This window comes from Staurois parvus, unplaced genomic scaffold (genome assembly GCF_062004578.1).
Source record: "Staurois parvus isolate SC_StPar_1 unplaced genomic scaffold, SC_StPar_1.0 ptg001146l, whole genome shotgun sequence".
NCBI classification, from domain to species: Eukaryota; Metazoa; Chordata; class Amphibia; order Anura; family Ranidae; genus Staurois; species Staurois parvus.
In genome coordinates, this window is record NW_028318942.1 from 1738312 (window position 1) to 1765365 (window position 27054).

At 40.7% G+C, this 27054-nt stretch overlaps 1 protein-coding gene across 1 annotated transcript; it reads left to right on the forward strand.

The window, feature by feature from the left end:
* The first annotated feature begins 3079 nt into the window (after nucleotides 1-3079).
* LOC149439232 (ETS translocation variant 3-like protein) lies at nucleotides 3080-26291 on the forward strand. Its single transcript, XM_089659289.1, has 6 exons — nucleotides 3080-3384; nucleotides 4477-4524; nucleotides 13676-13913; nucleotides 21067-21250; nucleotides 23571-23691; nucleotides 24384-26291. Exons 2-6 carry the CDS (start codon nucleotides 4485-4487, stop codon nucleotides 24968-24970), a joined length of 1170 nt encoding a protein of 389 aa, XP_089515415.1. The 5' UTR covers nucleotides 3080-3384; nucleotides 4477-4484; the 3' UTR covers nucleotides 24971-26291.
* The last annotated feature ends 763 nt before the right edge of the window (nucleotides 26292-27054 follow it).

A 27054-nucleotide genomic window follows, 5' to 3' on the forward strand; every position in this document is an offset into this window, starting at 1 on the left:
GATCTGCCAGGACCAAGAGGGGGTGAATATAAGAACTTGGGTGTGAGGCAGGTAATTATAAAATGAAAGATATGAGGTCATACAGCATGGATCTGCCAGGATCAGGAGCAGGTGAATATAAGAACTTGGGTATGAGGCAGTTAATTACACAATTAAAGATATTTTTTAAACTGAAACTCCATTCAAAACATTTTATGGAGGTAGAATGGGAAAGGGTGAGAACCAATGTGAAATTGCCCCATTGGACAGATTTGTACTACTTCCATTCCTGGTGATGTGGTTCCTCAAGGAGAGTAAGGGACGAAAAATTGGGAAATTTCTTCAAACAAAAATCTTCAGTGGATTTGATGACTTGATGAATGTTGTACAGTATTTTCTGGCGTATAAGACTACTTTTTATACTTAAAAATATACCCCAAAAATTGGGGGTCGTCTTATACGCGGGGTATAAAATGTGAACCTTGAGTTTGTTTGGGTCAAGCTGGCTGGATGTGTGGTAACACTGTACATACAGTATACCGTGCTGAGCCAAGCTGGCTCTAAACAAATGTCCCTATGACAGATTAATCTGTCAGCCCGCTGGATGTGTGGTATATACAGTATACTGCGCTGAGCCAAGCGGTTTCACAACGTACCGGTACGTCCCTACTGTAATCAGCCCGCTGGATGCGTGTATGTACGGTAGCTGCAGCTACATACAGTATACACTGGGCCAATCACGGCTAGTGATGTATTCTACTAATGAATACAAAGCCTGCTTGGATAAGCTGAGTCAGAGAGGTGGGCTGATGATGTCACAACCTCAGCCAATCCAAGCAGACTTTGTATTCATTAGTAGAATACATCGCTCGCCGTGATTGGCCCAGCATATACTGTATGTAGCCTCAGCTACCGTACATAAACACACCCAGCGGGCTGATTACAGTAGGGACGTACCGGTACGTTTTGAAACAGCTTGGCTCAGTATACTGTATATACCGCACATCCAGCGGGCTGACAGATTAATCTGTCATAGGGACATTTGTTTTGAGCCAGCTTGGCTCAGCGCGGTACACTGTATGTACATTACTGCACATCCAGCGGGCTGTATATTTACTGTATACTGTATGTAGCCGAAGCTACCGTAGTACCGCACAACCATTTGATTTGGAATTTGATCCATATGATGACTGTCTTACAAATGTATCACAAGATGTCATTCATGAACTTATGATGTCAGAGGATGAACATGAGGATTTTGAAGAATTTTAAGTACCGGTAAGTCATAACCATTTCAATTAAAAAATCTGATGTTTTTAAATGGCGTTGCCTCGGAAGGGGGGTAGTCTTATACGGCGAGTATAGCACAAAACCTATGTTTTAACTGGAAAATTAGGGGGTCGTCTTATACACCCAGTCGCCTTATACGCCGGAAAATACGGTAGTTCTAAATTTTGTTTGCTTTTAACATTTAGTTTGAATGGACTTGACCAAATGCAAACCGCATACACTGTTAGAAATGAATGTGTTAAAAAAAAATTTCCATCTAGCTCTTTAGAATTTTCTAGAAAACGAATGTCGATTTGAACCCACTAGTGATTAAAAAATCAAATGAACAGACCTAAAAATTCAACCTGCTAAAACGTAACCCCTGATGAACCCCTAGATATTGATTACTAACCCTACTCAACTCCTTTCTCCATGCTTAGTAGTCTTTTTTTGTGCATTTGTACACCCATTTTTGAATTTATGTTTGAATTTGTAGCACAATATTTACATTTTTTTAATTTTTTTTGTATTTACTGTATACGTTTTACACTTTACCACACATTTTGTGCTTTGTGGCAAGACACTTGTAACAAATTGCAAAAAAAAAAAAGTTGTACACATCACTACAGTAATACTGGTTGCCTTAAAACTTTAATTAGCCAAATTGGAAACTTTCTTTACTTTATTGCATTTACAGTAAATGTTAAAAAAACTCAATATACCTTTCACTTCGAACTCATAATTACTTCATTGATGCAATTGCTGAGTAAGTCTATAGCTGAAATGTGAAATGTCCTATGGGGTCAAGTGGTTTAAAAAGGGTAACAGTTTTTACCTAGTAACTACGGACCTGTAACTTCAAGAAAGTAATAATATAATAGGTGATAGTCATTTTGGGTTTAAGAAAAATAAAGGATGAGTTAAGGGATGGTACATTGTAAGTTAACCAGGCTCTACTGCTATCAATCTAATGCCAGCCATTGATGGTGCGATTTTCTTTTGTGCAACCGCAGGCTTCAGGAAAGATAATCACTTGATTCCCCAATCAACACAGTCAGTATTAATGGGGGAATTAAAAAAAAAAATGTAAAAGATTGCGTTGCCCATTGGTCCTCAAAGATTAAAAAAAATAAAAAGATTGTGTGGATCATTGGTCCTAAAAAAGTAAAAAAGATTGTGTTGCCCATTGACCCTCAAAGATAAACCATTAAAAATATTGTGTTGTCCATTTGTCCTGAGAGATTAAAAAAAAAAGTGTTGTCTATTGATCCTCAAAGATAAAAAAAAATAAATAAAAATATTGTGTTGTCCATTGCTCCTCAAAGATAAAAAAATTAAAAGATTGTGTGGATCATTGGTCCTAAAAAATTAATAAAGATTGTGTTGCCCATTGACCCTCAAAGATAAACCATTAAAAATATTGTGTTGTCCATTTGTCCTGAGAGATTAAAAAAAAAAAAAAAAGATTGTGTTGTCCATTGATCCTCAAAGATAAAAAAAAAAAATAAAAATATTGTGTTGTCCATTGGTCCTCAAAGATAGAAAAAAATTCAAAGATTGTGCTTGTTGCCTATAGAAACCCATAATATTCCAGCGTTGCATTTTATTTTGCAAGAAGATAAACTGTCTAATTGCTATCGGAAGCATAGACCTCCTTTTCCTCTGATTTTTTTCTTTTTTTTTACTTTTTCTTCCTGTTATGTTTCATAAATATGGACAAAGTTGCTGGTCAATGCTTAGCCAATCTTTAACATTTGGTATGATGCTTTTTGCATGGTATAAACTATGCCAGACTGATTGGAGTAGGTCATAGAACTCCTGGTAATCCCGTACCCAATAATCAAATTATATATTTAAATATTTTTCAACCAAATGGGATTAAACTAATGATATCGTTTCTTTGGCCTGTGAAAATCCAAGGGAGGAGTATAAAATCCTTTTAGAACCAACTGCAGTAGGATAAATCTATGTTTAAGCCTTGGTGTAACTTACTACTTATTTCAGGGGAGTTAAGAAGATAAGGGTGGAAAGGTCCCCCCTCCACTTGATATCTTATATATCTGACACACTTCATGGACATTCATCTTCTATCCTCTAGCCAGATTCTTTGTCAAGAATTTTTCTCCATGAACTTATGTAAGTGTGATCTTCATGCTATACGTATTATTTTTATTATATTTGTAATGCATTTGTCTATGTTTTGTAATTAATAATCACATTCTACCCAATTATTCTACTTTATTTTGGAAAAAAAAGTTAGTTTAAATCATTTAAATTATTTAAATTCATCATAGGTTTTGAAATATAAATGTATTTAAATTTTTATGTCCCATGCATTGTAAAAAAAAAAGTATACTAAATCATAATATGAATAAGTCTGAATCAAGATTTCTTTTCCTTACCAATTAAATATTTTTTTGAGTAACATGCATATCATAGTTAAAACATTTTTTTTTCTAAAAAAAAAAATATCAATCTATCTAATTATCTATAGAAAATTCAAAATGCAATCATTCTAAATGACTAATTTTCTTTCAAATTTTAACATAACTATTTATTTTTTGTATGCTGTATAATATTATTTTTATATTTGTATTATCTTAACAGTTTTCTGATTGGGAAGGTAAATTAAAACATAATCAAGTAAATCAGATTCAATTGTTTCAGTAAAAGAAATGTAGCTAAACATTTTAAGAAAAAAAAATATTTTAATAACCTGAATCATTTTGCTTATGTTTTCTTTCATACATTAAGTTAAAATATTTTTGGAGGTTTATAGAACAACCTGAAAATACTAAACACGCATAAAGTTTATTAGAAAGAAAATAATAGCTCTGTATTTGCTAACGCATTTATTACCTCACTATTGCTTTTGCTTGTCATTGCTTGACTATTTCGTTTATACGTACATGTATAATATTTCACTAATTTATGTTGGCATTTTTAATTTTTTTTCATTGTTGTTGACTAAATTCTTGTCAGATTGTATGTCAAATAATTAATCATGTATAAATCCAAAGCTTTTGTACGAAATATTAAAACATATAAAAATTGTTTTTTAGCACAATTTCAAACGGTAAAAATGTGTGTTGTTATTTTATAATATATTTAGGGTTTTTTTTTTATTTATTCAATGTCTTGTATTTTACTATGGGTTTTTGAAGTCAAAGCAATGTAGATTTTTATGTTTAAAATGATACCTTTATTTACTGAAAATCGTTATTGCAGGAATTATAATGCACTGTGGTTGTGCACCCAGCTCATATTGGATACCAGGTAAGGCATTGAGAAATGACTCATATTAATATTTGTATTTTTCTTGTTTTTTTTTTTTCTTCTATTTTTCTTCCCAAAATTGCTTTCAATGACCGTAAGCACACTTCAGCTTTTTTTTTTTCATTGGCCATGATATACTATAAGGCTGATGTATTAAAACTTGCATTATGAAGTGTGTCTCACCAATAGTAACCAAACAAATTACAGCCCAACTGCCATTTTTTAGTAAAGCTTGAAAAATACAAGCACATATTTAACTTGTTTTTACTAACAGAGGGCTTGATTGACTATAGGGGTAGGGGCTCTTTTCTTAGGGAATTGAAAGCTCACTTAACCTCCTTGGCGGTATGATTTTTTACGATTTTTTGTGCTGAAAGCGGTACCATTTTTTTGCATGGAAATATGTAGTTTTTTATTGTAGGCCTGTAATTTTTAGGAATAACTCACTGAAATCTGTACGAACAAGAGTCTAGTAAACATTCTGGATATGATAAAACTTGAAACACGAAATCATAAATTATAATTTAATAAATAATCATAAAAAATAATAATAATAAATTTAATTCAATAATATAATCAAACCAAAAACACTGAAATTTGAAATACAGAGGCAAATTCACACATCACTGAGCAAAGTCGCAAAATCGTTTTCAGTGTCTGATGATGAATTTCCCCCACGAATCATTATCACTCAATTCTGTAAGTAGTTCTGATTTACTATCGCTGTTCTCTAGCTGGTCTAAACCCGCTTTTGACCTAAAGGGACGCTTTTTGGACGCCATGGATGTTTCTCAGTTTCCAGGCAGAAAGAACAGTAAAAATGCAGGCAGGGCACAGGACAAAGCACTCGGGACAAAATGTATGTGAAATGCATTGAAACAGCAATGACAGTAAAAATGACATTTTTTAAAAATTTCAAATTTGCCGCCAGATCCGGTGCCCGTACGTCCCGACGTCACAGGGACCGGAACACAGAAGCCAGATGCCGGCATCGGCCGGAGGAGATGGCCGGGGATGCTGCAGGGGACACATCGCGGGAGCGCAGGACAAGGTAAGTGCTGCAGGGACCCCCTGAGCAACGCCGCATGGTAAGCCCGAGTGGGGTTACCGCTCTTGGTATTGAAATTTTACCCCGAGCTATACTCGGGAATACCGCTAAGGAGGTTAATTTAGTAAATAAAGCAAAGCTGTGCATGTTTTAAAATGCCAAGTGTGACAAATTTTTATTTTGTTTTAATTTTCTTTTTTTTTTCATTTTTAAGGGATTTCAGGTTGTACATTTAACTTAGGTAGCAGTAGCTGGTCACATTCAGACACTTTGTGTAGAGATTGAATTAAGGTGACTTAGGCTGGCCATACATTATACAATTTTCATGAGATTTTTGGTTTAGATTTACCAAAAACCAAATAATAGGAGGTCAAACCTAAACAACATTTTCAATTGTATCCAATTTGGCAGGCTCTTGCACTACATAGTTGAAGGTAAATCTAAAGGAAATTGGGCAGAAATTTGACAGAAAATTGTATAGTGTATGTCCAGCCTAAGTGTTGCTATCAGTGCTGGGGTATATTCAGCAAGATATGCAGCAAAAAGTCTTCAGTATTGCCTTTAGATTGTAAGCTCCAGGAGCCGGCCCTCCTATTCCTTCCAAAATAAACTGTATTGTCCCCCTTTATATTGTAAAGTGCTGTGTAAACTGTTGGCACTATAGAAATCCTGAATAATAATAATCATGCTCATCTCCAGGACTTCTCCAGAGCTTCCCCCATCCTCTGGAACTCTCTACCCCAATTTATCAGACTATCGCCTACTCTGCTCACTTTTAGGCGATCTCTGAAAGCCTATCTCTTCAGGGAAGCCTATCCTGCCCTCAGCTAATAATGGAATCTTCTATTCCTCCTACCAGTCCATCCCCCACAGTTACTACCTTTTGTACCACTAGCCCCTCCCTTCTAGATTGTAAGCTCCAAGGAGCAGGGCCCTCCTAATCCTCTTGTATTGAACTGTATTGTTGCTGTATTGTCTCCCGTTATATTGTAAAGCGCTGAACAAACTGTTGATGCTATATAAATCCTGTATAATAAATCCTGTATAATAATAATAATAATAATAATAATAATAAAAGATTACAGCCCAACTGCCATTTTCTAGTACATTGTGAAAAATATAAGCATGCATTTAGCTTGCTCTTACACAGGCCATACATGGGTCGAATTCCGAACGATTTTTTGTCCAAAAATCGAAAACGTTGTTCGCTCGGTAATCCGACGGTGCCGTCAATGATTTTGAAAATCGGCCGACCAAGTTATAAAGTTCACCCCATATAACAGGCGAAACTTCTGTTCCTTCCAGGTCACGGCTCATGCGCATATTCTTTTTGGAAAAACAATCGTACGATTTGACCATTGTTGAGTTGAAAATTGGTCGTTTTTCATGAATTTTCCAACATGCCCGATCACCAAAGAGGGGAGGAACCAGGAAAATTCGGCCGGTGCCATTGACCCACTAACAGCGAAAATCGTCCGATTATTCTTAGGTCCGATTTTCGGACGAAAAATCGGTCGAATTTCGACCCGTGTATGGCCAGCATTACTGACAGTAGGGTTGGTTTACTATAGGAGTTGAGGATCTTTACTTAGGAAAGTGAAAGTTTACTCAACTTAGTAACTAAAGTATTTATTTATTTCAGGTACTTATATAGCGTCTTCAATTTACGCAGCACTTTACATATATATTGTACATTCACATCAGTCCCTAATCCTCAAGGGGCGTACAATCTCAGGTCCCTAACTTACATTCATACATACACATACTAGGGACAATTTAGACAGGAGCCAATTAACCTATCAGCATATCCTTGAGTACCTGAAGGAAACCCACGCAGGCACAGGGAGAACATGCAAACTCCAGGCAGGTGGTGCCGTGGTTGGGATTCGAACCAACAACCCTAGTACTGCCAAGCTGAAATGTTAATGGAATACCCAGTAGTACCCAGTAGGGATGATTTTCTAAGGGAATTGATGCTGTTTATTTAACTTAGCTAATAGTAGTTAGCAGGGGCGGACTGACAACTCATGGGGCCCCCGGGAAATAAGAGATCATGGGGCCCCTGTGTCCTTGCCCAAACTCAAAAAAGCCTATGAAAAAGGTACCAGGGTCATCTCATGGGGCCCTCTACTGACCCCGGGCCCTTAGGCAGTGCCCGAGTTTCCAAATGGTCAGTTCGCCCCTGGTAGTTAGTCACCTTAATCCAATCACCATGGAAAGTGTCTGAATGTGACCGAATGTGGCTATCAGCTCCGGGATCTTTTGCTGACAGTGATTGGAGGATATGCAGCAAAACATCCTCAACCGTAAGCCCCGTACACACGATCAGAATATCGGACGAATGGTCATCCATTTTTTTTTTTGCATCTAGACTCATATCGAAAGTAAAGAGGTTATTAAAGTTAGGAAAATTGTTGTACGACAGAAACAAAATTCGAAAGTGATGTAATGTATTTGTATTGTATTTCTGGATGAAAATTGTACTGATTAACCACTTCAAGTCCGGACACTTTTATCCCCTTCCAGTCCAGGCCAATTTCCAGCTTTCAGCGCTATCACCCTTTGAATGACAATTGCACAGTCATGCAACACTGTATGCAAGTGAATTTTTTAGCATTTTTTTGAGACAGATAAAACTTTATTTTGATGGTATTTATTCACCACTGGGATTTTAATTTGTTTGCTATATAAATGAAAAAGTCCAAACATTTAGAAAAAAAAAAGTGTTTTTCTTATAAAATTTTACAAATAAATATTCTTTCTTCCTAATTCTTGGCCAAAATGTATTCAGCTATCTTTTTAGTGAAAAAAACCCCCAAAATTAGTTTATAACCAAATATTATAATTTTTCAAAAATTTTACATTTTTATATTATTATGTTTTGTTTTTTTTTTTACATACTGTCACCCTAGCAGTATAGTGTCACCATAGTGACACTGTACTACTTGAGGAGGGTGAGAAAGATTTTTTTTTTTTCACACTGATTGCTTTAACAACCAAAAAGTCTGTAAAAGCAATCATTTCTCGTTCTCTCTGGCTGCATTCTTGCAGCCATTGAGAAATACTGTGAGAGCTGTGATTGGTCACAGCTTGTCACATGGTACAAGGCTGTTCTGAATAGCCCTGTACCATGTGACCTCTGTGATCATTCACAGATTTCACAAGTAGTAAGCAATGATGTCAGGAAGTGACATCTTGCTTACTACTATTCATGTGATCACTGATTGGCCAATCAGTGAGCACATGATCGGGACCTCACACAGAGGTCCTGTACACCGATCGGTGTTCCATTGTGTCCTCTGGATTGCGGTGATGTGCGCTCCCAGGGAGCGCGCACAGGCAGGGATTGCTGGAAGACATTTATAAACAGCCACCCGCTCCTGCACTGCTCCCCTCCAGCCGTTTATGTACATGGGCCGAAAGGGAAGTTGTTAAACTAAAATTGTACAATCCGGTATCATAGGAGAAAAATTTCCTTGCTTGTCTCTTCAAATAATTTCGGACAAAAGCTGCGTACTAACGATCAGATTATCGTACGATCGCTTCGAAAGCGGGATTTTTCATACAATTTTCTGATCATGTGTACTAGGCTTTACAGAACAAGTCTAGCTAGATGTAGCTTCAACCACTAGCTACACCATGACCTGGATAAATGAGAACATTAGACACATTTACTTAGCGAATAAGCTGTAGTTGTATTCACTTCACTTCCAATCGGGAGCACTTTATAGAAAGGTGAAAGCAGAAAATAAACAAGTGGTTCATCGAGTTTGCCCTATGAGATATATACACTCTATTGCCAAAAGTATTGGTCGGCCTGCCTTTACATGCACATGAACTTTAATGGCCCCCCAGTCTTAGTCCGTAGGGTTCAATATTGAGTTGGCCCACCCTTTGCAGCTATAACAGCTTCAACTCTTATGGGAAGGCTGTCCACAAGGTTTAGGAGGGTGTCTATGGGAAGGTTGGACCATTCTTCCAGAAGCACATTTGTCAGGTCAGGCACTGATGTTGGGGGAGGAGGCCTGGCTCGCAGTCTCCGTTCTAATTCACCCCAAAAGTGTTCTATTGGGTTGAGGTCAGGACTCTGTGCAGGCCAGTCAAGTTCCTCCACCCCAAACTCGCTCATCCATGTCTTTATGGACCTTGCTTTGTGCACTGGTGGGCAGTCATGTTGGAACAGGAAGAGGCCATCCCCAAACTCTTCCCACAAAGTTGGGAGCATGAAATTGTCCAAAATGCCTTGGCATGCTGACGCCTTAAGAGTTCCCTTCACTGGAACTAGGGGGCCAAGCCCAACCCCTGAAAAACAGCCCACACCATAATCCTCCCTCCACCAAACATTACACTTGGCACAATACAGTCAGGCAAGTACCGTTCTCCTGGCAACCGCCAAACCCAGACACGTCCATTGGACTGTCAGACAGAGAAGTGTGATTGGTCACTCCAGAGAACACGTCTCTACTACTCTAGAGTCCAGTGGTGGTGTGCTTTACACCATTGCATCCGACGCTTTGCATTGCACTTGGTGATGTAAGGCTTGGATGCAGCTACTCGGCCATGGAAACCCATTCCATGAAGCTCTCTATGCACTGCTGTTGTGCTAATCTGAAGGCCACAGACAGTTTTCGACTTCTACACACTGTGCGCTTCAGCATGCGCTGACCCCGCTCTGTCATTTTACGTGACCTACCACTTGGTGGCTGAGTTGCTGTTGTTCCCAGTTGCTTCCACTTTGTTATAATCCCACTAACAGTTGAACGTGGAATATTTAGTAGCCAGGAAATGTCATGGATGGATTTATTGCACAGGTGGCCACCTATCACGGGACCACGCTTGGATTTTCTGAGCTTCTGAGAGTGACCCATTCTTTCACAAATGTTTATAGAAGCAGTCTGCATGCCTAGGGGCTTGATTTTATACATCTGTGGCCATGGAGGTGATTGGAACACCTGAATCACATGATTTGGAAGGCTGGCCCAATACTTTTGGCAATATAGTGTGTATATATATATATATTTTTAATTTTTTTTGTCTGTGTAGAGATCTATGTTTGTCCCAAGTATGGTTGAATCTTCTTACTGTTGACTGACTCACTCACTGGCTGATAATCAACATCAATGCAGCGTCATCTTATTTACTGAGCTAAGTGCACATACACTTTTGCAAGAGAACAGCCTCTATGACTTTAAATTAAATCAACCTCAGTGCCTTTGTTTTCTCCTTAACAGAAAGCGACTTTACAAAGGACCATGTGTTACTAAAATACAGCATACTGTAAACCAACCTTTCTCTACCAGGGTGCTATGACACCCTGGGGTACCTATTGGGTACTTCAGAGGTACCCTTGAAAAATGCCTAAAGATTTTCACAAATTGGGCAAAATTTCAAGAAGCCAGTGAGTGGATCAAGCCTGCCCATTTGTTACACAAAGCCACAGGTTTTTATTGTGCAGCCTTCCAACCTTGGGCACCATGCTGGCCATCCCCTAGCATCCTAACAACCAAAGTGTAGCGGTCAGGGGTCATGCCCGGAGACTAGTAGCTGTAGCAGTAGAGAAGCTCCCACCAAACAGCAGGAAACGTATACAAGCAGGTCACCCTGGCAGGTGATGCAGGCTCACTCAAGGTGCAGAGACTAAGCACTAACCAGTCTTCATCAGAGCTTCTGATGGTGGAGATGTGTTTTGCTCTTGTTCGTACTAGGTTGGGGTCTTCAGGGTCTCCCCACCAGGAGGTGAGCAAGCCAGGGGGACCAGTAGCAGGTATAGCAGGTAGGAATAAGCAGAAACATAGTCAGTAAACAAGCCACAGGCTGGCAACAAGTAGTTGCAAGTTGGGATAAAGCACAAGAGTTGTCGAGAAACAAGCCAAACGTTGGTAATAAGTGGTTGCAAGTTGGGATAAAGCACAAGTGTAGTCAAGAAACTAGTCAAAGGATGGTAACAAGTGGTTGCAAGTTGGGATAAAGCAGAAGCATAGTCAAGGAACAAGCCAAAGGTTGGTAACAAGTGGTTGCAAGTTGGGATAAAGCAGAAGCATAGTCCAGGAACAGCCAAAGGTTGGTAACAAGTGGTTGCAAGTTGGGATAAAGCACAAGCGTAGTCAAGAAACAAGTCAAAGGATGGTAACAAGTGGTTGCAAGTTGGGATAAAGCAGAAGCGTAGTCAAGGAACAAGCCAAAGGTTGGTAACAAGTGGTTGCAAGTTGGGATAAAGCAGAAGCGTAGTCCAGGAACAGCCAAAGGTTGGTAACAAGTGGTTGCAAGTTGTGATAAAGCAGAAGCATAGTAAAGGAACAAGTCAAAGGCTGGTAACAAGTGGTTGCAAGTTGAGATAAAGCAGAAGCATAGTCAAGGAACAAGCCAAAGGATGGTAACAAGTGGTTGCAAGTTGGGATAAAGCAGAAGCATAGTCAAGGAACAAGCCAAAGGTTGGTAACAAGTGGTTGCAAGTTGGGATAAAGCACAAGCATTGTCGAGAAACAAGGCAAAGGTTGGTAACAAGTGGTTGCAAGCTGGGATAAAGCACAAGCATTGTCGAGAAACAAGCCAAAAGTTGGTAACAAGTGGTTGCAAGTTAAGATAAAGCACAAGCATTGTCGAGAAACAAGCCAAAGGTTGGTAACAAGTGGTTGCAAGTTGGGATAAAGCAGAAATGTAGTCGAGGCACAAGCCAAAGATGGTAACAAGTGGTAGCAAATATACAAATGGCAGTAGGAGTGACAAGAGTGAGATATTGTCTGGAGAGAGCACAATAATCTGGAAAACAGGAAGTGCAAAGGCATGGCTTAAATCACGAAGTTCATGAGAGGAGCAAGGAGTTCAAGAGAAACAAAGTTCAAGGCAGGATCATTCAAGGAATTGTCCATGGAGCTGTCCAGCATCCCAGGTAGCTCAGCAAGAATAGACATCACCAGACACAGCAGAGGTTGCAGGTTCAGACCTGGACCCTGACATAATGATGTCATTGATTGATAAGGAGGACTCTGGGTCCTGTTTGGCCATTTCCTGCCCCTCTCTGTCAGCACTGGGGTCATGTTAGCAGAGAGAGGAAGAGAAATGCTAGCATATTAGTCAGTTCCAGTTTGCACACGTGGAGGAATAAATCATTTCTAATGCTGGTTGGCCCACATGCGTGGATGATGCTGAGATATGGAAAACTGTTTGTTTCGTTTTTTTACATTTAAGAATGGGGTACCTCGAGATTGTGCATCATTTTAAAGGGTGCCTTGACTGAAAAAAGGTTAGGAAACACTGCTGTAAACTATAGACACTACTACTGCTCAGGTGACTGCTCAACAAGGCCTCAATGGTATAGTATAGGCTCTGTTGAGCAGTCACCTGAGCTGTAGGGTATATATAGCAAAAAGCATGCAGGGGAACAGTAGACATCTCGTGGATTGCTGGTAAATATTCAAGTAGATCTATCTTTTAAATGCTCGCTATTAATTAGAATTTGTCAAAAATTAATAGATTAGATTAAAATGAGCTCTGTTTTTTCTCTACATGCTGCAAATGTTTCAATATCAGTTATATTGGAAGTCGATTTTGATTTTCTTTTGGGGTTGTTTTTGTGTTTTGGTTTTTTTTTTGCTTATTATCTCTTTATTAAACTTTTGTCATAGACGCATCAAAGAAATGAATGTGACATAAGAGCTAGTTGCCCGGCTTTCATGGTGACGCAAAGGCTTTGATAGCTTTGGAGTCAATGGGGTTGATCTACTAAAGGAGATAAGGCGCTGTTTACTTAGCAATGTGTATTTTCACTTTTCAAATTAATTTTCCCTTAGCTTAGTGATTGACATCCATCATCCAACCGTGTGCAAGCAAAAATACTGTTTTCCTTTCATGTGATTGGATATTGCATTGCAAAGTAATTTTTCTCCACATTCACTAAGATAAGTGAAGATTCCCTATCAACATGAAAATTGACTTTGCAAGGTGAACAGTAAATCAAACCCAATGACGCAAAAAAGGTATACAAATAAGGTGCCTGCATGCTTGTTCTAGGTCAGTTCCTAGGAATTCTAGAATCTGCAAGAGCAGAGTACGTATTTCTCTTGGTACAAGTTTCCTTTAATTAAAAACCTTTTCAATCATCAGGTTTGGCCTTCCCCGACTGGGCGTACAAGGCAGAGTCGAGCCCAGGCTCCCGTCAGATCCAGCTGTGGCACTTCATCTTGGAGCTGTTGCAGAAGGAAGAGTTCCGCCATGTCATCGCCTGGCAGCAGGGAGAGTATGGCGAGTTTGTCATCAAGGATCCTGATGAAGTGGCCAGGCTGTGGGGCCGGCGGAAATGTAAACCCCAGATGAACTATGACAAGCTGAGCCGGGCTCTCAGGTGAGAAGATATCTCTCAAACACATGCAAATTCAAGTCATAAAGAAGCATCAGAGTAAACAAGAAAGCTGAGACTTGGTAGAACCGCTTATACCAGATTTGAATCAACTTCTGGCCAACCACGTAGCACATACAGTGGGGCAAAAAAGTATTTAGTCAGCCACCAATTGTGCAAGTTCTCCCACTTAAAAAGATGAGAGAGGCCTGTAATTGGCATCATAGGTAGACCTCAACTATGAGAGACAAAATGAGAACAAAAATCCAGACAATCACATTGGCTGATTTGGAAAGAATTTATTTACAAATTATGGTGGAAAATAAGTATTTGGTCACCTACAAACAAGCAAGATTTCTGGCTCTCACAGACCTGTACCTTCTTCTTTAAGAGGCTCCTCTGTCCTGCACTCATTACCTGTATCAATGGCACCTGTTTGAACTTGTTATCAGTATAAAAGACACCTGTCCACAACCTCAAACAGTCACACTCCAAACTCCACTATGGTGAAGACCAAAGAGCTGTCGAAGGACACCAGAAACAAAATTGTAGACCTGCACAAGGCTGGGAAGACTGAATCTGCAATAGGCAAGCAGCTTGGTGTGAACAAATCAACTGTGGGAGCAATAATTAGTAAATGGAAGACATACAAGACCACTGATAATCTCCCTCGGTCTGGGGCTCCACGCAAGATCTCACCCCGTGGGGTCAAAATGATCACAAGAACGGTGAGCAAAAATCCCAGGACCACACGGGGGAACCTAGTGAATGACCTGCAGAGAGCTGGGACCAACGTAACAAAGGCTACCATCAGTAACACACTACGCTGCCAGGGACTCAGATCCTGCAGTGCCAGACGTGTCCCCCTGCTTAAGCCAATACATGTCCGGGCCCGTCTGAAGTTTGCTAGAGAGCATTTGGATGATCCAGAAGAGGATTCGGAGAATGTCATATGGTCAGATGAAACCAAAATAGAACTGTTTGGTGGAAACACAACTCGTCATGTTTGGAGGAGAGAGAATGCTGAGTTGCATCCAAAGAACACCATACCTACTGTGAAGCATGGGGGTGGCAACATCATGCTTTGGGGCTGTTTCTCCGCAAAGGGACCAGGATGACTGATCCATGTACAGGACAGAATGAATGGGGCCATGTATCGTGAGATTTTGAGTGCAAACCTCCTTCCATCAGCAAGGGCATTGAAGATGAAACGTGGCTGGGTCTTCCAACATGACAATGATCCCAAACATACCACCCAGGCAATGAAGGAGTGGCTTCGTAAGAAGCATTTCAAGGTCCTGGAGTGGCCTAGTCAGTCTCCAGATCTGAACCCCATAGAAAACCTTGGGAGGGAGTTGAAAGTCCGTGTTGCCCAGCGACAACCCCAAAACATCACTGCTCTCAGAGGAGATCTGCATGGAGGAATGGGCCAACATACCAGCAACAGTGTGTGCCAACCTTGTGAAGACTTACAGGAAACGTTTGACCTCTGTCATTGCCAACAAAGGATATATAACAAAGTATTGAGATGAACTTTTGATATTGACCAAATACTTATTTTCCACCATAATTTGCAAATAAATTCTTTCCAAATCAGCCAATGTGATTGTCTGAATTTTTGTTCTCATTTTGTCTCTCATAGTTGAGGTCTACCTATGATGCCAATTACAGGCCTCTCTCATCTTTTTAAGTGGGAGAACTTGCACAATTGGTGGCTGACTAAATACTTTTTTGCCCCACTGTATGTGTGGTGGCAAGAAAGGGGGACTTAAGGGCCAGCAATATGGTAGTGCACATGGAAGCATGTGGTTTCCAGCATAGGAACACACTGCTGTCTGCAGACGCATATGGATACTAATACTTCTCAATTCTTAATGGCACCACCACACGTCTCACAAATGCAGTTGCATTCTTGGGCATCAAAACACAAGGTACCACAGTGAACACATATGTGCAGCGGCTGGAGATTAGGGTTCGGTTCACACCATAAAGCAGCCTTTCTTGACATTTTCAACGTGGAGGAACCCTTGAAATAACTTTCTGGTCTCAGGAAACCCCTACTAATAATTATTTTATCTACAACTCATGATACCCCCTTACAGACAGCTAAAAAGATCAACGGTGTCAGTGGGAACTTATCTGAGAAGGCAGAAATTGCTCATTGCTCAAGGAAACCCTAGAAATCCCTGGAGGAACCCTAGTTGAGATACCCTGCCATTAAAGGTGCGTTTGTGCGCACACATTTTTGTGTGTTCCTGTGTTTTCGTTAGTTCATTGAAATGAATTGGATGTCCAAAACACATCGCCCGGGAACGTGCAAAAATGCATGCGGATGCACACTTTATGGTGTGAACCTGCCCTTAATGTCCAGCTGCAATCTCCCCATGCTGTCACCAGCTTTCGTTCAAGGCTTCTGATCGGGATCCAGTAGGACAGGATCAATCATGTGACTGCTATGAGAGCCAATCATAGTGGTCACATGAGCCAGAAGCCATGCTGCTTCCTGGGCATTAAAGGGCTGTGATGGGTTAGGCTGTGTTAAGGGGTTACGCAACCTTCATTTTCAAGGTTCTGCTCATTTTAGGACCAGAAACCAGGATGGTCCATAATCAGAACAGTTTGAAAGACACAATGCACCACATCCTAACCAATGGGGTCACAAACATTTTCATTAGAATGGGGAAGGGTTAAAACCTGCTCTTTGTTCCTTCTTGTGACAACTCCATCATTACAGATACATGTGTCACCTGAACCGAAAATGTGAGAAAATCTTCCTAACGGTGTCTCAGAACTACAGACTTAACAACTGATTCCAGACAAACACAGGCACTAGATCTTCTATTGTCCGTATCCAGTATTAACAAGAATCATCTCATTTAAGACACTAATTAGCTTTGGGTTAGGCCACTTACCTATACCAGAGCACCCCTGCGTGGAGGATAGTCTAGAGCAGCCCTTCTCAACCAGGGTGCCCAGGCACCCCGGGGTGCCTTGGCAAAATGTCTAAAAATTGCCCAAAAATTGTATACAAGCCAGCGGGTGGGACAAGTCTACCTTTTAGTTACACAAAGCCATAGGTTTTAATTGTGCGCCATTACGACTTTCTAGCCACTGGCGTCCTGGCAACCAATGACATCATCAGTTAAGGTGGATGTCAGCTGCCTGCACAGCATCCTAGTTTGACCTTCTCCTGCCCCTTTCCATCAGTGCTGGGGTCACATTAGCTCAGTGATGGAGAAAAACTGAGGGAGAGGAGAAACATTGGGATACTAGTCAGTACCAGTGTGCAAAAGTATGTTTGCTCTGAAAGAATAAATCAGTTCCAATGTTGGGTGTCCTACATGTGTGGATGTTGCTGTGTTATATAAACTTATTAGAATAGTTTTTCACTTTTTAGAATGGGGTGCCTCAAGACTGTCCCTAATTTTAAAGGGTGCCTCAAGACTGTCCATAATTTTATAGGGTGCCTCAGGACTGTCCATAATTTTATAGGGTGCCCCAGGACTGTCCATAATTTTATAGGGTGCCTCAGGACTGTCCATAATTTTATAGGGTGCCTCAGGACTGTCCATAATTTTATAGGGTGCCTCAGGACTTTCCATAATTGTATAGGGTGCCTCAGGACTGTCCATAATTTTATAGGGTGCCTCAAGACTGTCCATAATTTTATAGGGTGCCTCAAGACTGTCCATAATTTTATAGGGTGCCTCAGGACTGTCCATAATTTTATAGGGTGCCTCAAGACTGTCCATAATTTTATAGGGTGCCTCAGGACTGTCCATAATTTTATAGGGTGCCTCAAGACTGTCCATAATTTTATAGGGTGCCTCAGGACTGTCCATAATTTTATAGGGTGCCTCAAGACTGTCCATAATTTTATAGGGTGCCTTAAGACTGTTCATAATTTTATAGGGTGCCTCAGGACTGTCCATAATTTTATAGGGTGCCTCAGGACTGTCCATAATTTTATAGGGTGCCTCAGGACTGTCCATAATTTTATAGGGTGCCCCAGGACTTTTCATAATTTTATAGGGTGCCTCAGAACTGTCCATAATGTTATAGGGTGCCTCAGGACTGTCCATAATGTTATAGGGTGCCTCAGGACTGTCCATAATGTTATAGTGTTCCTCAGGACTGTCCATAATGTTATAGTGTTCCTCAGGACTGGCCATAATTTTATAGGGTGCGTCAGGACTGTCCATAATTTTATAGGGTGCCTCAGGACTGTCCATAATTTTAAAGGGTGCCTCAGGACTGTCCATAATTTTAAAGGGTGCCTTTACTGAAAAAAGGTTGAGAAACACTGATCTAGAGGGAAGTCCAACTATACAGAAAATGGAAGCGCCCCACCAGTCCAAATCTGTACTTTATTAAATGATCAATGAAAAAAAAAAACAACACGTTTCAGAGGTTAAGAAAACTTCCCCCCTTCATCAAGGCTTGTGTGTTTTATAATCATATATATCTACTGACTATGTCTATTTGCAACCAAATAAAAACAGTGTAATACATTATTTGGATACAGATGTTTTTATTTGGATACAAATGGATACATTTGTTGCAACCGCAAGACTTTTTCATATAAAATATAATAGCGGACTGGAATTCTTCTTCTTCTTCATTTTCTTCTTCTTCTTCTTGTAGGTCACGGCTCCTGCACAGATTTTTTTATCACCTAAAACCATCGGCCGATTTGCCCATCATCGGCCACAAATTTTCAAACATGCCCGATAAAAAAAATGTGCAAAAACCCAGAAAAACGGCTGACCAATTAACCCACTAACGGTGTGAAAATCGGCTGATTTTTTTATCGGCCTACAAATTGGCAGGTTTTCGACCCATCTATGGCCGGCATAAAGCTCTGAAGTGCTATGACGGTGTACTCACCACTTTCTCATCATTTGGGACACAGACAAAAACACATTTATAGTAGAGTGAGGAAGGGTTAGAATTTCCGACAATGTTTTATTGCTCCTGTTCCTTCCTATCCAGGTGACAACACCTTCATTGCTTGTATGTGTGTTACCTGAACAGGAAACAAGAGAATATTTTCCCAATGGTATTGCAGACAGAAACAAAATGTTACTATATCCACATTCCATCCAAAAAAAGAGTTTTTTAAATAAAGGGTTGGAGTTAGGATTTACAAAAGGGTGTACCCATGACACAGAATTAATAGAATATTATGGTGTGGTCATGTTATTTTCTCATGATTGGATGTGGCTGGTTCTATCAGAGTGATGCTCTGATAATGAATCACATTTTTAAATGTGGAGGTCAAAAACTTGGTTCGGTGGTAAATTATTGTGCACTGAAAAAAAAAATTTTTTAATTAAATATATATATATATATATATATATATATATATATATATACAGTGAGGAACAGAAGTATTTGAACACCCTGCGATTTTGCAAGTTCCCCCACTTAGAAATCATGGAGGGGTTTGAAATTCACATTGTAGGTGCATTTCCACTCTGAGAGACAGAATTAAAAAAAAATTCAGGAAATCACATTGTATGATTTTTAAAGAATGTATTTGTCTTGCACTGCTGAACATAAGTATTTGAACACCTGAGAAAATCAGTGATAATATTTGGTACAGAAGACTTTGTTTGCAATTACAGAGGTCAAACGTTTCCTGTAGTTCTTGACCAGGTTTGCACTGCAACAGGGATTTTGGCCCACTCCTCCACACAGATCTCCTCTAGATCTGTCAGGGTTCTGGGCTGTCGCTGAGCAACACGGAGTTTCAGCTCCCTCCAAAGATGTTCTATTGGATTTAGGTCTGGAGACTGGCTAGGCCACTCCAGAACCTTGATATGCTTCTTACGGAGCCACTCCTTGGTTATCCTGGCTGTGTGCTTCAGGTCATTGTCATGTTGGAAGACCCAGCCATGACCCATCTTCAATGCTCTGACTGAGGGAAGGAGGTTGTTGCTCAAAATCTCACAATAAATGGCCCCATTCATCCTCTCCTCAATACAGTGCAGTCATCCTGTCCCCTTCGCAGAAAAACACCCCCAAAGCATGATGTTACCACCCCCATGCTTCACAGTAGGTATGGTGTTCTTGAGATGCAACTCATCCTTCTTTTTCCTCCAAACACGACAAGTGAAGTTTAGACCAAAAAGTTCTACTTTGGTCTCATCTGACCACATGACTTTCTCCCATGCCTCCTCTGTATCATCCAGATGGTCATTGGCAAACTTCAGACGGGCCTGGACATGTGATGACTTGAGCAGGGGAACCTTCCGTGCAATGCATGATTTGAAACCATGGCGGCGTAGTGTTCTACCGACAGTGACCTTTGAAACTGTGGTCCCAGCTCTCTTCATGTCATTGACCAGCACCTCCCTTGTAGTTCTGGGCTGATTCCTCACCTTTCTTATCATCAGTGATACCCCACGAGGTGAGATCTTGCATGGAGCCCCAGTCCAAGGGAGACTGACAGTCATCTTTAGCCTCTTCCATTTTCTAACAATTGCTCCAACAGTTGATCTATTTTCACCAAGCGGCTTGGCAATTGCCCCGTAGCCCTTTCCAGCTTTGTGGAGGTCCACAATTTTGTCTCTGGTGTCTTTTGACAGCTCTTTGGTCTTGCCCATGGTAGTAGTTGACGTCTGACTGACTGTGGGGTGGACAGGTGTCTTTAAAGAGCTCAGACAGGTGCTACTAAGTTAGATTAACGAGTGGAGTAGAGGTGGACTATTTAAAGGCACAGTAACAGGTCTTTGAGAGCCAGAATTCTTGCTGTTTCTTAGGTGTTCAAATACTTATGTTCAGCAGTGCAAGACAAATAAATTCTTTAAAAATCATAGAATGTGATTTCCTGAATTTTTTTTTTAATTCTGTCTCTCAGAGTGGGAATGCACCTACAATGTGAATTTCGGACCCCTCCATGATTTCTAAGTGGGGGAACTTGCAAAATTGCAGGGTGATCCTCACTGTATATATGTATATATATATATATATATATATATATATATAAAATGATCTAAGTGCAACAAATCTGAGACTTCACAACTATAATCTGCTCTCTTGAGGCATAAAAAGCCTGAAAGGCAATCCAAAGTAGTTGCAAAGTAGTTGCTTTATAATAAATGTATTAATATATCCAAATAACATTTTTTTTTTTTTGCAAATGTTTAAATTTCAGATATTACTACAATAAGAGAATACTGCACAAGACAAAAGGGAAAAGATTCACATACAAGTTTAACTTCAGCAAACTCATCTTTGTGAACTACCCAGTGTGGGACATGAGATGCCCCTCACAGTCCCTACTGCTGGGGAACAATATGTGTCATACAGCTGTACTGCCATCTGGTGTTCAAAGAGAGGTAATGCACTGACATTGTTCCAGTTCCGAGTTCAGAAGTATTTATTATTATCATCATTATTATTATTATTATTATTCAGGATTTATATAGCACCAACAGTTTGCTCAGCGCGTTACAATATAACGGGACACAATACCGCAACAATACAGTTCAATAAAAGAGGGTTAGGATTTGGATTTATTTCAAGCTAGAAAAGAAACTGTGATGATGCCGATGATGATAATAATAATAATAATATTAATAATAATAACATTTATTAGTTGTAAATTATTATTATTATTGTTGTTGTTATCTGGCGTATACATTTCAGTTCACCACTTTTTTATAAATAGGCCCCATAGATATACTTATTCACCAAGGCAGTGCATACACCAATGCTCATCTGAAATGAGTTGTAACACACAGCAATCAGACATACGTTTTCACTAATCAGAGTACAATAATGTGTAAATTTAATGTAAATGTAAAAAAATACATTGGTGGTCAGTGGGAAGAATGCCCCCTACAATGGCGGCCAGTGGGAACATGTCCCTTACATTGGTGATCAGTGGGAAGAATGCCCCTTACATGGGTGGTCAGTGGGAAGAATGTCCCTTACATTGGTGATCAGTGGGAAGAATGCCCCTTACATGGGGGGTCAGTGGGAAGAATGCCCCTTACATTGGTGGTCAGTGGGAAGATTGCCCCTTACATTGGCGATCAGTGGGAAGAATGCTCCTTACATTGGTGGTCAGTGGGAAGAATGCCCCTTACATTGGTGGTCAGTGGGAAGAATGTCCCTTACATTGGTGGTAAGTGGGAATAATGCTCCTTACATTGGTGGTCAGGGGAAAGAATGATCCTTGCATTGTTGGTCAGTGGGAAGAATGTTCCTTACATTGGAGGTCAGTGGGAAGAATGTCCCTTGCATTGGTGATCAGTGGGAAGAATGCCCCTTACATGGGTGGTCAGTGGGAAGAATGCCCCTTACATTGGTGATCAGTGGGAAGAATTCTCCTTACATTGGTGGTCATTGGGAAGAATGCTCTTTACATTGGTGATCAGTGGGAATAATTATCCTTATATTGGTGGTCAGTGGGAAGAATGTCCCTTACATTGGTGGTCAGTGGAAAGAATGATCCTTGCATTGTTGGTCAGTGGAAAGAATGATTCTTGCATTGTTGGTCAGTGGGAAGAATGCCCCTTACATTGGAGGTCAGTGGGAAGTATGCTCCTTACATTGGAGGTCAGTGGGAAGAATGCCCCTTACATTGGAGGTCAGTGGGAAGAATGCTCCTTACATTGATGATCAGTGGGAAGAATTCCCCTTACATTTGGGGTCAGTGTGAAGAATGCCCCTAACATTGATGGTCAATAGGAAGAATTCCCTTTACATTGGTGGTCAGTGGGAAGAATGCCCCTTACATTGGAGGTCAGTGGAAAGAATTCCCCTTACATTGGTGGTCAGTGGGAAGAATGCCCCTTACATTGGAGGTCAGTGGGAAGGATGCCCCCTTTATAGTAGTGCTCAAAATGCCACCCTCACAGACAGCTAAAATCATCATTGGTGTCATGCAGTTGGCTCTGCCAAGTTCCATTTGCCCCAAGACTATGAGGGCACCATCAAATGGGATGCCAACTAACCACAGCTCAAGGAACCCTTAGCACCCTCTGAAAGGAAAACATAAAGAAAAGCCTCTTGCGCCAGTTCTGGCATAGGAGGACCAAGGATCTTCAATTATTCCAATAAGGCAAAGCTTTTGTATAGATATAGATGTATACAAACCAAGATTCACAAGCATATTATTATCGACAGTGTCCTGGGTGACCTAAGACACTGGGGGTTTTGTCCCTTAATAATTATACCAGCCCAAGTAGTTGCAAGTAGAAGAAACTCTTAGGAGTCAATTTGTGTGACTCGTTAGGTATTTAACGGGAGGCTATGCAGAGACAAAGATCGGCTCTGAAGAAGAGGGGATCCCCCTCGAAACGTGTCAGATTTTTTACGCATCTTCTTGTGTTTGGGACTCACCCAATGGTCTAGGTCACCAAGGATACTGTCGATAATGATATGCTTGTGATTCTTGGTGTCCTTAAGTATACATCTGTTTTACTTTTCTAATAAAAAGCTATCACTGTGCAAGCTATCACTTGCACATTAGTGCAAGACTTGTGTGCCCCTTTTTTTCTTGTTTTCTAGACCCTCTGAAAGGACCCTAGTTGAGAATGACTGGTCTATCTATCTATCTATCTATCTATCTATCTATCTATCTATCTATCTATCTATCTTTCTATCCATAAACCTTTTTTCTTTACAATGTTCTTCTCTCCCTTACTACAGGTATTACAGAACACTCTTCTAGCGCATAAGCTCTTTGCAGACCAACTTACCTGCCGCAGAGTTCTCCAGAATCCAATGGAGTATGATAACAGCACAGGGAAGAAGACGCTGGGAGCTGGAAGTAAGTCACATAGTAAAAGGTTATTCTAAGTTTTGAAAACAGCCATCTTACCTCTGGCAGTGCCCATCTGGCAAGACATGGTTGTCTGGTAACTGAACCTTGGCACTCTATGAGGCTCCCAGCTCCTAGGGGAGTAAAGAATGATTCTCTAGTCCAGGGGTCTTCAAACTTTCTAAACAAAGGGCCAGTTTATTGTCAGTTTACTGTCCTTCATACTTTAGCAGGACCAGACTGTGGCCAGAGGGAGTAGATATTGTCTCTGGCTTGGTGGTCAGTGGGAGTAAACAATTTACACAGGAGGAGGAGGAATAGTGCTCCATCACTGGTATTAGGGGGAGGAATAGTGCCCCCATCATTAATGGCAGTGGGGAATAGTTTTCCATTGCTGGTGTCAGTGGGATAAATAGTGCCCCATCTTTGCCATTAGTGGAAGGAATAGTGCCCCATCAATGGTGTGAGATGAAGAATATATGCTCCAACATTGGTGTCAGTGGAGAGAATAATACCCTATTGCTGGTGTCAGAGGGAGGAATAGTGTCCCAAGGGCTGTATAAAGGCAAGCAAAAGGCCATACCCACATGTCCTTTGCCTGGTTGTAGGATCATATTAAACGTCAGCTGAGGTACACTTTTAGTTATATACTTGATGGGCCTCTTGTGAGAAAACTTATTTTTCTATTCTTGTTTTTCCAGGGTGCAATTTGGTTCCTACTCCATGTTTCTCAGGCTCCTGCTGTTACTTTGGCCTGCGCAGTGGGCGTTTCCATGCGCCTAGCACTTCCACAGAGCTTCACAATCCTGGTGTAGCACCCCACCCTGGGCGACCACTTTACTCTTCTACTCCAGCCACCCTACCAGGCTCAGCAGAGTGGCCACTGTGTACCGGCCATACGTTCCACCACAGTCTAACGTTGATGTCCTTGGAGGAAAGATTTCAGAGCCTTGGCCATAGGGGGATACATGATAGATTAATGGAAGGCAATCGTTCAAACTCCCTATTGGGGCAACAGACGATTCCACCCATGGAGAACCAGCCTATCATATCACCTGTTTTAGAAGCCCAACAGGAGGAAAGCACCTACCAGTCACCTTCAACTGTGAAACCTGATCCGGAGAGCCAGTATAAGTCTTTAGAAGTGGACAGCAAGCTGAAAAAAATTAAAGAAACCATAAAGGTTTCTTTGAGTCCATCTGAAACGCAAAATGTACAAAGTAAGCTGCACACAGTAGAAGCGGACCAGCCATTTAACACCAAGAACTGGCTTCTAAAGTCTGCATAGGAGTCAAGGCCTACAGACATTAAGCTCCATGTAAAATGTATGTGTAAAATCTCTAAACCTCAGTATCATAGCTTGAGACATCAGAAATCAGAAAGCTAAAGAAACTCATCAGTAGGGTCAGAATTCTCCAGCTAAGGTTGGGTTATGAATGAATTAGATGCAGTTTACTTAGCAATGTGTATGATCAACTATATGGCTAAATGTTTGTAGACAACTGACAACCGCATCTTTATGAACCTGTTTGACATCCCATTCAAATCCTTAGGAATTATTATAGAGTTGGCTGCTTCCTTTCTGGTATAACAATCTCTGCTCATCTAGGAAGGCTTTCCACAAAATTCTGGAGTGTGTCGGTAGGAATTTGTGCCCCTAAAGAACAAATGTGAGGTCAGGTTCTGATGTTGAATGAGAAGCCCTAGTTTGCAACTGGCATCCCCATTCATCCCAAAGATGTTCAGTAGGGTTGAAGTCAAGGCACTGTGCTGGCCAATCAAGTTCTTCCACACCAGTCTGTGTCTTAATGTATTTATTACAGGTACTTACATAGTGCTATCAATTTACACAACTCTTTACATAAATATGTTGTACATTCATATCAGTCCATGCCCTCATGGAGCTTACAATCTAAGGTCTTTAACTAACATTTATACATACTAGGGCCAATTAAGATGGGAGCCAATTAACCTACCAGCATGTCTTTAGGAGTGTGGGAAGAAACCCACACAGCCACAGGGAGAGCATGCAAACTCCAGGCAGGTAGTACCATGGATGGGATTTGGACCAATGACCCTAGGGCTGCTAGGTGGAAGGGCTAACCACTTAACCATTGTGTTGTACTTAATGGACCCAGCTTTGTGCGCAGGAGTACAGTCATGCTGAAAAAGGTGACTGAACTAAACATAGCTTTATTTGCTTAGTGAACAATGACTATGTTAAGAGAACAGCCTATACTCCTTTAGTAATTCAATCCCAAGCTCTTTCTTTCTGATTCCAATTAAGCTGTCTCTGAAAATATGTACTTGTTGTCCCTTGACAATTCACTTGTGTGAACTCTTCTTTTGTTTCCATTTTGGCAGCTGGTTGTCACATTTCTCTATCTCATTTGCTTGGCACCTGAATCAGCCAATTAAACATCGCAAATTTATTTTATGTAAATTGTCAAAAAAGTACTTTAGGTAGCAACAGGTAGAGAGCCCCCATCTGATCTATTACTAAAAGGGTTTGTCCAGTTATGTAAACCTGTATACTATAAGACTACACCAATGTGATGGATGTATAGAAATCTAAATTGCATATTTATTTAATAAAAGGTCAATAAAGATGTGACAACCTGATTTTTTGTGTGTTTAAAGTTGAAAAAGAGACACGGGCATTTTGACTATTCTGCCTAACTCTCAACCTACTGATAATTCTGTCTCCAGTGATCCCAGAGACAGTGTGCCCTTGTTGCCCCAACCCACCAATACTCACCTCTCTGTTGATCCCATGGCACTCATTTCCTTGTTGCAGTGGTCACCAAAATACCTAATGTTAGCAGGTGTCAGAGCCTAGAGCAGCCATTCTCAACCAAGGTTCTTTGTAACCCTAGGATTCCTCCAGAACTTGCTAGGGATTGCTTGAGCTGTGGTTGATTGACCTCCAATTCAACAGTGCTTGCATAGTTCCACAGCCAACGCCTCTTGGCAGACCCAGCTGTATGACACAAATTATTTTTCTTGGATGCAAAATTGGAATTCTGACCACCAGGTATAGGGCATTCTTCTTACTGGCCACCAATGTAAGGGCATTCTTCTTACTGGCCACCAATGTAAGGAGCATTCTTCTTACTGGCCCCCAATGTAAGGAGCATTCTTCTTACTGGACACCAATGTAAGGAGCATTCTTCTTATAGGCCACCAATGTAAGGAGCATTCTTCTTACTGGCCCCCAATGTAAGGAGCATTCTTCTTACTGGCCACCAATGTAAGGAGCATTCTTCTTATAGGCCACCAATGTAAGGAGCATTCTTCTTACTGGCCACCAATGTAAGGGGCATTCTTCTTACTGGCCACCAATGTAAGGAGCATTCTTCTTACTGGCCCCCA